A 15092-nucleotide genomic window follows, 5' to 3' on the forward strand; every position below is an offset into this window, starting at 1 on the left:
TGGATATAGCGATGGAATTCTTTCGGTATCAGTTGTTTAATATCGATGGTGGATTTTTCAGTCGCTGAAACGGTAACGGTATGAGTTTCTGGTAGGGGAATCGATATACCATGAACCGTAATTGCAGTCCTACTAAGCGAACAATATTGACAGCAGTTTCGAGAGTCGAAAATAAGCAAATTTTCCTTTCGCCGGAGGGTAACATCATGACGTCGCATCCAAGGTATCCCCATCACAATTGGATAATGTCCTAACTTTGTCACAAAACATGGTGCGGTTTCTCGATGACCATGAATGTCTAGCGAGACATCGACAATATGGGTAATTTTTCCCGATTTGATAGGTCTGCCGTCTATAACGTCTACGTGGCGAGGTATTTTGAGGGGGGTCATGGTAAGATGGTTGTGGCGTGCAAAAGATTCATCAATAAAAGCATATCCTGATGCTCCGGTATCAATAAGGGCGTAGGTGGGTATAAAAGAATTTTTATTCTGTGAAATCGAACAAGTTACTGCAAATTGGTTCCCATCCATTTCCTCCTCTGATACCGAAAAGCCAGAAATACACATTCTAGGAAAATCTTTAAATGGTCCCTGGGCTAAGCCACTTAGTGCAGGGACAAATCTTTTGCCGACTCATTATCGCTCCCATCGTTTTCCTCCACTTTCAATGCCGCTCCCCTCATCACCGGTCTCCTTGGCTGATTTCCAGTTGCCCTTGCTTGAGGGCAATCTCTAACCATGTGTCCAACTCCCCCACAGTAGAAACATCGGCCCTCAGCTAACCGGGCGTTTCTTTCGGTGGGGGTGGGGCGACGACGTCCCCCAGACAGATCCATTGGTACATCACCTCCCGGGCGAAATGAGGGATGATTCTCAGTATTAGGTACATTGACAACCGGGGCAACGGCACGAGGGGTAGGGGCAGGGTTCGCTGGCGGGGGACGTGGGGTCGGAGCTGCAGTAGTATTCCAAGGCTTTTTACTTCCTCGCTTAGCTTCTGCCGCCCGACGGCGGTTATCCAACCGTTGCAAGAGCGTCGCACATGCATCTACCGTCGCAGGAGTTTCATGGTGTATCATTGATTCATCGAGTTCCGCATTAATACCTTCCATCAAAGCCTCAATCCGAGAGACTTCATCCATCCCTGATTCGGCAGCATATCGTTGAAACTCGGCGAAATAATCAGCAAAGGTTCGGTTTCGTTGACGGATGTTCCTAAGATTCCTCCTGGCTGTGCGCATTCGATCAGGGTCCCCAAAAGCAGTATCCAAGATCTCATAAAACCGTAACATGGAAGGCAAAGCGATGCCTTCTTCCCCGACGTATTGTAAAAACTGGTTGGCAGCGACTCCTTCCAGTCGACTAAACGCATAAGATAGTTTAGACTGTAGTGTGGGGAAGCGGTCGGCATTTCCCAGTAGCTTAATCCTCATCTGTTGTTTGAATAGGTGTAATCTCTCTCGATCGCGATCTCCCCTAAACACCTCAGGATCTGGGAGCTTCTCCGACCGTTGGGTAGTAGCTACAACGGGTGGTACTGGAGGCGCAGGTGGGGCATCATCACCACCAATCGGTTCTTCATCAGGGGCAACTACTTCAACAGCGACCCGTTGAGTTCGAGCAGCAGCGAGGTCTCGTTCGAACATTTCCCTTGCATTTCCAGCCTCTCTCTCCACTTCCTGTAAATCCGTTGCATATTGAGCAAGGCCGTGTTGGGCACGTTGAAGAAGTGCGTAAGCTTCTATTCCGACATCATTATCGACCTGGGGGTGCTCTTGGAAAAAGGTTTGAAGGGCATCGCTTAGTTGCTGATAATCAACAGGAACGTGTTCCGACATTATAGACTATGGTGTTGTATTGGTTGGCGATAGAGGACGGAACCTTAGTGTAACGGGGGTCTATGGGCGTAGGGACTATAGTGCCAAGGAATACAACCGAGGCAAGGACGTAGCAATAGGTATTCTTGGCTATGGACTATGGGATGGTTCTACCTGGTATGACAGACCAGTCGAACCCTATGAGGAGGCGTAGGACAAACGTAGTATTCGTGGAGTAAATACAAAGGTTCCGTGAAGAGAAAAGGAAAGGAAAGGAAACATGAAAAGGCACGAGGCAACGCCCCCTTATATATCCAACCCCTAGTCCATTGATGACTAATCCTCCGCGTAACGGAAACCGAAAGAACATAACAGAAACCCCATTACAAATCATAGTTCAACTGCGCAATGCTTCCTCTTCACGATCCAATCCATCATTCTAGCCGGAATATAATATTGCCGTTACACTAGTATTAGGCTATTGTGATGGCATGCTTACTATTGGGTGTCTCACTCAGAGCAGAATAGAAGTGGGGCTTACAGCTGCAGGCTGTTTTACTTAGGAAAGTTGTTCTAGGACAATAATATGATAGAGCCCGATGACTGCCAATTGCAAGGTTCAAGGTTACGTGTCGGAATGAGAATGAAGGGTGGGACTATCATGATGCGGGGGCGCTTTTCTATCTGGGCTATCTTCAGGGCATTAGGTTATTCTATTATCGTAGTTCTAGATAGTATGAGGGAGCGGGCCTTGGCATAGGTTCCAACATTTATACATAGGGCAGGATTCTCTGAAGATTTAGAGGTATCATCAGCCAACAAGTCAAGGGAATCCGGTTTAAAATATCATCAGTTTAAACGCTACAGAATTATCGCTTAGCACTAGCCATTTCCCCAAACAAAACGAGGTATCAAATGAGTGTGTGTTCAGTACAACGAGATGACTACAAGTACTCTGCCGTCGTAGACAATAAAGAAAAGCGATTTTCGCACAACAAAGAAAACAGGGGCGATAAGCGGTGTAAAGTATAAAAGGAATAGGAAAACCATGGCAAAAGTACATTTAAAATCGCTCCTACTATCAACTCAACATTGCGTCTTGACTCCGCAGATTCAGTGTTTTACTACTGTTCTACCCTGCCATCGCCTCTGCGACACTCCGGTGGTTGCCACGCCTGGCCGCACCGCTCGAGGCTCTCCCGCTGAGAGCTGAGCGAACCCCTTTTCTTTCCGGTGTGAATCAGGCTCCTCCCGTTCTCCAGTCCCCTCCTTTTCTATAACGGGGATAGTCTTTCCACGTATCGCTAGAATCTGATAGAAAGATATGGCCGTGGAAGATAGAAATCAGGTTTAGATTATTCAAAGATTTATCGCTAAGAACTCAATAATCTTTAAGGACTCTGCTACCGAGTAGAAAATTACTTAATAGCTCCGATGAAGACTTGGGAGAAACGGATAGTTGAGCGGGAACGATCCTGAGTACTTATACTCCAAAGGATTCTGTTCCGCTGCTCTTACTTCCTTACTAAGTTCCGGTAGTACCTTCTAGAGGAAAGGAAACAATACCACTGCTACCCCGCTTCTCTCTAAGCGGTAACGGGTGTTTCCAGTTCCGAAGGTAACCACTCTTAGTCAAAGCCTTTGTAACACCTACAGTCTGGGTTGTCGCACAACCGGGACATGCATGAATTAGTTACCGCTCAAGTGTAAGCTTAATCGTTGCTGTAGAACTCTTCGCTTATTTTAGCTTCCCAGGCAAGGTCTCTGCCCCTACTGGCAGACTTATCATGCTCAGAGGATGTAGAGGATCGCTGAGCACTCAGAGCTTCACTCTGGCTGGCCTTCTAATCCTTGACGATGTATAGACTCGTCAGTCGTTACTCCCATGAATAGATCCTCTTCCTAACGCTCAGAATGTAGTTGCTCTGACAGTTGGTAGCTAACCACACTGCCGGTACTTGGATGTCACTGTGCAACTGGTTTCTAACAATAACTCCCCGCATGTAACCGGGCCCTGTATGTACTCTTACACCAGACAGTTGAAATGGCTCCGTTACACTTTCGATCTTATCAACTTTCCTCTTCGTCCTTCTTTTCGAAGTGTTTGTGGAAGTGGCAGGGGGTGGTATCTGAGACTGGTTGCGAGTCCCCACCACACCATCGTGTTGGCGACTTTTTATCCAGATTTTCTATTTTCTCTCCTGAACATTCTTTGGTTGGAGGATTTTGATCAGTGGCCAGATTTACTTTGATATTCACTGTCTTATAATTGCTCTCTGATTCTGTCTTCTCGTTACTATCCCATACCGAAGGACTAAGAGAGCTTCTCCAGTCCTCAACTAGCTCTTCTGTCCCAAATTGCGGTACTGCCATCAATTTGTACCATAAACTATCAAATTCTAGTGGCTCTCCTCCTGTTAAATCATAGTCCCCACCATATCCGTACAAACTCTCCATATCGCTCTCATCGCTCTCTTACAGCAGTTATCCCGCGCCGGCCTTCAAATACATGATACATGAAAAGATGCTGTGAAGCTGCCGGAGTAGTGGATGCATTAGTGGTAGCTTCCGCGGGTTGTGTTTTGTGAATGTAATGAGATGACAATTGGAGATTGTGGAGCAGAGCACTATCCTGTTGCCCACAACTCGAACTCTAGTAAACAGGCCAAGATCCTTGTTAGGATTCTCTTTTCCGAAGATGCCGACGTGAGCGTTGTACTAGGAGATTGAAAAAAAGTTAGCAGTGATCGTGGAAATATATAAATATTACACACGCTAGGTACGAATGTATAGAATGTAGAAATAGGGCATTGTGACATCGGTTATGTATGGAATTACTCATGTATAAAGGATGACTCATAGAAGGAATACGGGATTCAGACATGGCTTAGTGTGAGGGATTATGTAATCAGGAGATCACGTGGTATTAGATTGTCTGTCTATATAGAGTCCTCAAACGCCCACATTGTCGCTGGAACTTCAGCTGCATAACAGTATCTTCTTCGCACTTCAAAACAAATTCTCCCTCAAGGTCATGTATTCAAATCATACCCAAGTCATTTTCTCCCACACTCCAAACTTCATAGAATAGGTTGGGTGAGTAAGTAATGTCGACTTCAACCCAAACACCTACTTTATCCAACATCTGGCCTCTGCACAAGCCAGCTTCAAGATCCTCCAAAAATTCTCCTCCCCCGGGAAAGGCCTCTCCTCATACAACTGTAGAAAAATTGCCCTACTGGCGATCCACCCAATGCTTACATATGGGGCCTCCGTCCAAACCTCCACCAGCTCCTTTAAGGCTATGAACAATTTTTGGAACTCAGTCCTCAGATGGACTACCAGCTGATTCAGAGCAACGAACCAATCTGTTGTCTGTGCTGAAGCTCACTATCCCCCCTTCGTTAACTACATCCACTACCTAAAAACAAAGTTCGCCATCCACGTCCTATTCGCACACCCCCTCAACAACCCAGTGACAGGATGCTGCCACCCTCTTTCTCTACCCTGACCCCTAACGGGGTCCCCTCCCACACCTGACTCCTACGCACCTGACCGAACCTATACAAGAAATGGAACTCAACGGCAACAAAAGGAGTTGCCTACCTCCTCATCGAAGACCTCCGCTCCCTACTCTGCAACTCAATTGCGCATGGAACCGACCACAAACTCCTCCCAAAACAAGCCAAAGAAAAGATGCCGAAAAATTGGGCATCTGACATCCCAACACCCCCCTACGACTCCCTCCCCCTTCAAGTTACCACAAGCCCTGAGCCCTTGATGGACTTACACAAATTCACAGCTACTCGAATCCATCAAATGAGAGCCCAAAAAAACTACCTCAGAGGCCACAAATCCTGACTCAACCTCCACCTCCCCGATACGTGCGACAAATGTAGTGAAGGCCCAGAAACCACCGAAATGCCATCCTCATATCCCAAGCAAAGGCAACCCAATGCTCCCAGCCCCTCCCCAGAATAAACATCTTCGAAGAAATCTTGAGCAACCCTATCAATACTCTGGCTCTAGAAGCCTTCATCGCAGCCACGAAGATGAACTTCCCGAGGAAGAACAGCATCTCTCCCCTCCTGTCTGGATCTGAGTCATCAAGCTATTTCAGCTCCCCCCCCTCCTCCACCGAGCCAACGCAGAACCCTCCATAACATGGGACCAAACACCCATAAGACCCCCAAGGGCAACAGGTCACTGAAAGCCGGCGGGAAGGATCTCTTATGTCTGATATGGACCGCCAAGGATTATTGAATTTCTTAGTCATCACTTAGTACGTCAGCGCAGTAACTATTTCATCATTTCCTTTGTTCTTCAGGGGACGTGTCATTTGTTGTTCTTCAAGCTGGGGAAAGCAATTTTTATGCCATAGTCTATGACTGCATGCAGAGTTTTGTAACTAGAATCAATTAAAACTACATGATTTAAAAAAAAAAAAAAAAAAAAAAAGTAAGTAATGTTGCGAGTATTCCAAGCTTAAGTTGCCAACAATATTCCGGAGCGCCGTACATTAGTGAAAAACCTGGTTCTGGTACAGATCCACAGAATATACAGTCGAATCGATATGCAGGATTGTCAAGATTCGAAGGATTTCACACGGGATAGCAAATTAATTTTGCAGTAATAAAATTAAAATCTCAGATGATTTCGTACAGGACAGCAAGGGATTTGGCGTATTGAGATCTGGCATATCGAGTTGTGGCTGTATAAATTGTGTGGATATATATACCTGGGAGTCCTGTATCGCAAAGGATGGGAAGAAATCTGACTAGTAGTCAAAAGAAAGGCGATGTTTGAAATACCTTCGTTCGTATCTTTGCATCATAGGACGTGTTAATCTCCATTTCTGGGACAAGTTCCCACTTGTGTGTCAAAGGCGCGATGCTCCGAGGCATCCAATAACATCAAATTCTTCAAGTTATCTATACTATCTTCTGGCCCTAACAGACCTCTCTCTAACATGGCCGCCACATCCTCCTTCGAAAACATTCTTACGAGCGCACAGAAATGATTAATCTTATCCCCTCGTACCGAGTGCGGAATTATATGCACCACCTCCAGCGATGCAGTTGCCTGAGACAGTACTGATATATTTCTATCACGTTGGTGACACAGTCCCTTTAGGGCTTGACGGTGTGAGTTCTGTCTGTGTTGACTTTTGACATAATCCCTTGAGGAGGCTAATGTGAAAGATGTCAAGGGTGTTTGGCTGCGACCACTATGGGCCGCGAATGCCCTTAGGCCATCTCGAACCTGTTGATAGTGGTCTTGGATGTCCTGGAGGTTTATATCTTCCTTCGTGAGTTTATCCAGTAGCAGGCAGATGGTTGCGGTATCGGCCTGGTGAGTCTGTAGAACTCTAACTGCATAGTCTAGGGTAACCTTGGTACGCTTATCTTCGATGGTGCTGCAGTGATTTTCCCATGACTCAATAAGCATTTTCATAGGCGGGGATAGCTCCTCAATGCGAGCTTTGAGGTAGTTGGCTAGAGGTGTATCATTATTATCATCATTGAGCTGAATGTTGTAGAAATTATTGACATTAAGAGGTGTTAGCGGTGGGATCAAGACGGTACTCGTTCTTTTAGTTTTTGGGTGTTTGTTAGAGCCGTTAGTAGGTGTAGGAGTTCGGGGGGGCTTGGCGTGGGACAACATCCAGCTTGCTAATGGTGACAAATGTACAGTGTCATATCGTAAATGATCGTACGGCGTGAGGTCGCAACGCCCCAACGCCTGACTACAATGCCTGACCACAAATTTTTTCCACAGCCACCGATGGCGCCCAGAGACAGTACACCCCGTGTTCTTACAACTATTAGGTTTGGAAAGGTATACACCACAACCCTTATAACTCAGCGGTTGGAGGAGTGTGGGGTAGAGGTTCTGGAGGACTAGCTTGCCTATTCCCTTGACTTAAATCGCATTGAACATGTTTGAGTACATCTCAAGAAGCTTTACCATCAACACTACCCCTATTTGGGATATGATACTAGATTACCTTAAGTATTGAAGACCCTCATGGAGGAAGGTCTAATTCAATGCTGGGAACTGTTCCCTGATGATTTATTCTCTAGAGATTTGGTAGCTAGTTGAGAGCATGCCTAGGAGAATAGAGGTGTTATAAAGGCAAGGGGTTGGTATAGAAGATATTAAATGTCTAATTATTTTATTCAGCTACTATTTAACAACTATACAAAAAACCAGCTCTCCAAAGAGTCAATTGTGGTTGCTGGGTGGGTAGTCATGATGGGGCGTGAGGTGTCGAAACCCGTTGCTACGCCGCCCCATACGATGATTTACGACCCAGAACTATACCTAGTGTAAGCGTAGCTAGAAACCCTAACCCACATGGCAACCAGCGTACCCCATCAAAATCAACATATGCTATAGATATAGCAACGAAAGCCTACGGCGCACATCTTACTGGGGTAGTTGGATGGGGGACCTTCGGCCCCCATTAATGCACCCTCATATATATTAAAGTTAGAGTACTCTACTTTCAACTCGGGGTCGCGAGGTGGTCCCCCCAGTCGAGTAGGTACACACACCCGGTAGTAAAGTACTAGAGCCACTTCAACTGGCCATGGCCAGTAGTTACTACTAGTACAATTACAAATGTCCTCGTTCTACTGCTCGACGCAGTCCAGCCTGCTCAGTATGAAGACCACGATTCCTCCACCTGAACACCGACACCGCTGCCCACTAAGTCCTCGATGCTCCCACCTCTAGCACTATTGTCGGGACTACCCCTATTTGCACAGGTCTCCCTTACGATCTTACACCAACCAATTGTTATGTTATACCAACCTCCGTCGAGAAATCAATATCTTCACTGGCTCAGGGCTTCTGTACACGGTGGACCATCCTTTAGCTCTATTCCTATCATATAAGCTAAAAAAAAAAAAGCACACCGGTTTCCTGCAAGAAGATAATTTTATCACTTCTATTTACACTAGTGGCTCGTGCGTTTGTAATAGGGCGCTGTGGGCGATAGAACCTAAAGAGAACGATATGAATCCCATTGGAACAATCGAATCTTAATGATAGAAGTCAGGTTTTGATTTGCATCCGTTGAAATGTTGGATAGAACCTAAATGAGACAGAACGCCTTCTATTCCTCAAGGGTGAAGCCTTCCACGATCTTGAGCTCGAAAAGTATATCGGCCCCTGATGCTCCCGCTCACCACCACTGAGTTTAACCCCCGACCAATAACAAGACCCTGTGTCCTCTTAGTGCCTTAACAATCAAAGGTCTCCTCAGTATAAAAATTCCAAATCCCTCATCCGGAAAACCCCTAAGGTCCGAAGTGAAAGATACCGCGCTCTCGCTTACCGATTTCTCGCCGCTTTCCCAGATTCCGCCCGAACCATGACGTTTACATTTTAGTACTCTCACATAACATTCCACGATTCCACTACGATCTAGCTTGTTTTTTTTTTACTAGTCACTCATTTTCTTCTTTTCCTTTCTATTATTGTCCGTACTAGTCTATGGTATTCTCTGTATTTTCTTGGCCTGTAGTATTTAATTAAGGGACCGAATTCGGCTCCCAAGGTGAATCAAATAATTCTACGCCCAATCGTACAGCGCTGCGATGACCATTTTCTCCGCGATCGGACCACACCTCACTCCAAGAAAATAGACCAAAGATCAACTACGACCAAATGATATGCCATTCACTATCCCATGGTCCGTTAATGCTGGCCCCGGGTTGAGTTTGGATTTATGGGAGATCTATTATTTGATAAGAGAATAACAAGATCTATTAGTAAAGCCACACAAAACTTCTTTTTTCTGGGGTCAACATTTCACTGATGGACATGGGATATTTCACTAAAATACCCCTACCATGAAATACGGCAATCTCATTTGGCTATAAGGGTATCTCTATATACGGCTAAATAGTAGAGTTAAGGCCCTACATACAACGGTCTAATCGTATCCCATATCCTCTCCGGCGCGTTCAATTAATCAATGAAAAAAAATGAATCAACGTCTAAATCTTCAATAATATGTTGGATGCACTGCTCAGGCATATATCCCCAGATACCGCATAAATAAGCGTTATAATAAAGTCCACTGAAACAATAGTTCTATAGACGGATTAGCGTTAGCATCATCGGAGATCACTCGCACTGATAACATCGAGAGCTCGCTCATCAAGAAACATCCGGATTTCGCAATTCCCTAGCACAGACAACCCGGTTAAAAAAGAAAAACATCCGCCCTGACCTAGGACTTTTGGTGGTATGTATGTATATCAAGGTCTTATCGCCTAGATGCATAATACTTCGAATGTTTTATTACCATCATCCTCCTGTGATGCAGTACTCTAGAGTAGCTTGGTCCTCCTACAGCCTTTAGAACACACATTACCCTACATTAGTACCTGCGATACCTGCACTGTGTGTGTCACCCTACTTCGTTCTTGTTCTTTCTCTTTCTTCGCGTTGATGTTGTCTGTACATTCCGCGGTGGGGATACGATTGGCGACCTCTTCAGTTATGCGCTGTTCTTTTTAGCACTGTACAAAAAAACATGGTGCCGATAACCTCTGGACCGGCCTCCCTAACTGGTCAATCTTCGGGTGGTCTTATCGCCGCGGGTGGTGGCATCAAGTCAAATACCACGCAAATGTATATTTTTCAAACTCAGTTTGCGGCCTATGCTGCATTTCTACTATAGACTTTTGTTTCTTCGTGTGGCTGGCTCCCAATGGTGCATCGAATATAATTGAAGTAATACGAAACTGCGATGGTCAGCCTGCGGTACCCCGAGATGAGGAGAAATACTCATCGAGGCTTCAAATTGGGTCATAGAAAGTCACACACGTAATACCCGTTGGTATTCTCCTGTTTGGTCGATCATCGGGTTTGAACTTATGCTTTGATCATAAGATGCTGCCTGAGTTATGACCCTTGGCGCCGCCAAGAGATATTTCTGGGTACGAGAGGCGGGTTAGGATTATTACCTTGCCTTTCTCAAATGTAACGAATTTCCATCCCTTGTATGTAACTTCACCGCCGTAAAAGCCATGAAACTTCTCCAAAAGAAAAAGAATAAAAAGCTAAAAGCAATGATAAGATATTTAGTTAATAGATCCTCGATCGCTGTCATGGCTATGAAGTTACAAGAGATTGAAAATGACTATTTTTTGTATTCAAAATGTGAACAGAGTAGGACAGCTCAGTGGTACCCGTTTATACCCCTGGGGGAGCAGAATCTTCTGAGCTGTTACGGACCAAAATTTGCGGAACTGGACCCTCTGATTGCCCTCGGAGTCACATTGCAGCTACCTGTATACCGCCGTGTCAACTTTAAGGCTAGACGTAATATATCCAGTTATAAGCTCAGGCTCTGGTTTTTTACTTGTATAAAATGCTCTCGTTGGGCATTATAGAACAGGTTAGGGAATTTTAGACGTCAGCTGATAACATAATTTTTATTATCCATGTCGTCATTACGAAGTACCAACCACCGCAATACAGGCTCCGGCAAAGCCAGGACCACTCCGAGAGAACCAGGGAAAGCAGTCATGTTAAGCAGTCTCAAGTTTCGGTAACTTTTTGGTTCAGTCATTGGTATTTGGGACTCAGTAGTTGAGCCTTTACGGGGAGACTCCAGCTCAATTTTCCGGTAACCTGATTGGTATAGATTTTCAAATCGACGAATCAAATAATTAAGGTTTCGAGCCGGAGTCTTTTCGCATGGGTTCAAATAAAAGATCGAAAGTGCTGAATGCGAATGCGGCAAAGGGGAGCAAAGTGTGACCCATATACTCACCGAATGCGATGCGATGGCCGAAACCCGCAAAACCTTCAAAGAGCATAATACGGTTGTCAAACTCCTCTGGAAGGCAAGTGGTATCGAAGCGGCTACAAAAATTTGGAAATAATTTGTTAAGTGGAGTTTTGAGAGAAACGGACAAGACGAGAACGAAGAAGAGGAGAGAAGAGAACTAGGGTACGGGTGGGGGATGCTGAAAGATGCAGGGAACGAAGAATAGAATAAGAAAAGGGCTTGTGGGCGTTGTTTTCCTATGTCAGAAATATGTGAGAGGAGGCGGAGGAGAAGGGGCAGTTCAGGGGTATTGCCATAACTGTAAAGTTGCATGCAATTAATGAATTAAACAAAAAAAAAAAAAAATGGGTTCAAATAAAGATTTCACAATGTATCACTCGGTCATGAATCGTCACTCTAAGCTTAGCGTAGCTTGGCATAGCTTGGCATAGCTTGGCGTACCTTGGCGTACCTTGGCGTACCTTGGCAACGCGAACACGGCGAAGTGTAAATTGTCGGCTTTAATAATCGGTGAATACTCTCTTTCTGTGTCTTCACTACTTTGTAGTCTAGCGGTCCTTTTATCTACTAGTTCTCTTTCCGTTATTCTTCCACCCCCTCCGCTATTCTACGTATTATTCTCTCTATTTCTTGGGCTTGTAATATTTAGACTTTTCCAGCTCCTGGATAAAATAAAGTCGCTCTACACCCAATCGCATCCCTGAGGAACTCAGTCCAAATCAAAATTGTGATCGAGCCAGCCTTAGTAGCTGTGCTCTGCTAGGCTAGTTCTGTCTATTCTGTCCTCGAGTTTCTTCTCACACGCTAGAAACTCCAGCTATCTCACCACAGAGCAGGAATAAGCAGTAACTGCGTTCAAGCACACATTCACATGATATATAATATCTGATCCGGTCGCAATTTCTCTGCCTAATACTACATGTCGTTGCATCTTGGCTTGACCCTACATAATTATCACACATTACTGCTTAACCCTACACAACCCCCCCCCCCCCCACCCGAGCACGCCATCGCACCCCACGCCCCACATTCCACGTTCGATCATCACCCCTACGCCAATCAATTGGTGCCGGTAATGGCGGGAGAGGTGCACCGTTGGGACGACCCGGTAGCGAGGCCGGGGATGTCCGGGCCAAGGGTAGGGCGTGGGAGGAGTGGTGTGGGGGCGAACTTATTAATTAATTGCTGTCTGCAGATTGACAAATGAACACTAGAGGGTTGAATCATCCCTGGAGACGGGGGCGTCGCGAAGTGGGTTGTGTATGTAAAGCTCACCCGCTCGGCGAGAGCGCAAGAGAGTAGCTCGCGGGAGTCGGGCGCTGAGGCTGAAGCTGAGCATGTGCATGGGGAGACTCTTACGTGGAGGAGAGCTTCGGGAGTGTTGGTGGTGAGCCCTACGGTACAATTATTCGGATGTAGACAGGTAAATTATCTGCTCCCGCCGGTTAACCAGGGGTGAAACATGGTAATATAGACCTCTTTGAAGGTTTCCTGTTTATCCATCCTCAGAGGAAGGTAAAGCTGATACCGCCAGCTCAAGCTTCCCAATCAGGTTAGATACAGAGGTAACTTTCCCCTGCACTCCCACTAAATAGCTCTTCTAATAGCGGTTACATCCCAGATTATAGTGTAGTGGATAGGACCTGTATAAGCGCTTATATGCATGCAGGTTCAATCCATACTGCGTGCTTATTTTTAATTCCTCAACACATTAGATATTACCTCTATCAGAGGGTAACATATTACTTATGGTAATTCATCCCTCCTGGCACACTATTCTTTTGTAGCCATCTCTTATAGAGGATGAAAAGAGCTCGATATCAGGATAGTCCAATCCCTGGTCGTTACCTCCTAAGACAGGTAAACTATCTTGCGCAAATTGTACTGTAGGGTGAGGGGGGGGGGGGGAGGTGGTTTTGATTGTTGAGGGTTCTCCAGATACGGTGCGGGCAGGCGGGAATTGGAGAGCCAGAGAATAGAGGACAATGGAGGATGTCACGAAGAAGAGCGTCGGGGGGTGTGTGGCTTCTGAGTGGACGAAATGAACCGGAGGATGTGGCGCGTGAGGGCGGAGAAGGACAAAGCCATCGCTTACGGCGAGTACGAGGGGTTAAGCGCGGTGCTATTGCATGTTTTTGGGGTTTGGGTGGATGAGCATGGAAGCGGTCGAGTCGGTGTGCAAACCCACACCACCATCGACAGCAGTCAGCACAAGTTTTTGCGAGTGCCCAGCCAAAATACTCTTGGCGCCAAGGTTTGTACTCCACGCAGCTTCTCCCTTTGACGTTCCGTTAGTAAATCACCACTCGCCAAGGAATGTAGTTAAATTAAGCTTTTCGCCCATGCCATTAATCTCTTTAAAGTTTAGTCAATGATCATCTATACATATGCAGGACAAGATCGCCGAACATACAAAGTTGCAAACACTTCCGTATCAACTAGCCCGTGCACACTAGCTAGCTCAGCATTGGAGTCACTTACATATTATAAACCGGGCCGCTAAGATACGCTAATGCCACACGGGAGACAGAAACCACAGCCTCGACCCGACCAACCGGTACCTCTAGCACTGCCCGCTCGATGCCCGGGGTGGAAAGGGTAGGTACATGTAGTAGAGAGTTTTCATTTTGTGCGTTGTAGACAAAGTACTGTCGCACAGTATACGTGACAGTAGGTTACGTATGTTACAACTGTGGACTTATGGCAACGGATAGGTGGCTTGACAACTTGAGGGTATGACTGGAACCAGCGTTCAATCCATCATGGTTACTGAATGTGGTTAGGAGCTGCCATTTCAATTTGGCCTGACGGTTTAGGGGATAAAGATAGATGCTCTGGTGGTACTATCAATACATCATCGTTCGTCACTTCTCTCGACCAGTCGTTACTTGAGCGTTTTGTGATAGACATCAGAACACGCACGGCCTTACAGTATTCACTATCTAGGGGAACAAACAAACAGGTGGGGAGTAGAGGTGGGGCTTCGCTTATTTCTGTTCTCCTTTGCATCCGACAATAGCCCATGTATGAGTAGAGCGATTTTCCTGGAGGTTTTGCAGGTATAGGTATACGCATTACCTGATACAACCCTTAGGCTCTCACATCCGCTTATGGCGTCTAGAAACCTGACCTACTCTGGAGAACTCTGCATACCTACTCTAGAGTACTTGCGCATATAGAGCTATTTGCGTGGCTTTATGCACCCCCACTGTGTGAAAACTCCGTTGTCGGACGCTGCGAAACCTCTCTATTGTAGCTGGCAGCAGTAAAAGTTAAAGCCCTGGGCGTAAAGCCTCTTCGGATGCTGCTGACTGCCGGCCGCCTCTTATCTTTGTAGCTACAGAGCTTTCTGGCGTTGCCTGCAAGACTTCTACACCATCAATGTATCCCACCGTGTCTTGGGGGTAAAGCCTTGAGTTGTCTCAACGTATTCCGGCCACCAACTAGCTGTCAAACTCGATC

General features: G+C 46.0%; 1 protein-coding gene across 1 annotated transcript; it reads right to left on the reverse strand.

Moving 5' to 3' along the window:
- Positions 1–6661: 6661 nt before the first annotated feature.
- On the reverse strand, positions 6662–7483 carry LAJ45_02984 (uncharacterized protein; the record flags this gene model as incomplete). The annotated part of the gene is made up of 1 exon (XM_046112575.1): positions 6662–7483. The coding sequence occupies one exon, from the start codon at positions 7481–7483 to the stop codon at positions 6662–6664; it is 822 nt and encodes a 273-aa protein (XP_045974064.1).
- Between the last annotated feature and the right edge of the window lie 7609 nt (positions 7484–15092).

This window comes from Morchella importuna (assembly GCF_003444635.1).
Source record: "Morchella importuna strain M04M26 chromosome Unknown Morimp01GS006, whole genome shotgun sequence".
NCBI classification, from domain to species: Eukaryota; Fungi; Ascomycota; class Pezizomycetes; order Pezizales; family Morchellaceae; genus Morchella; species Morchella importuna.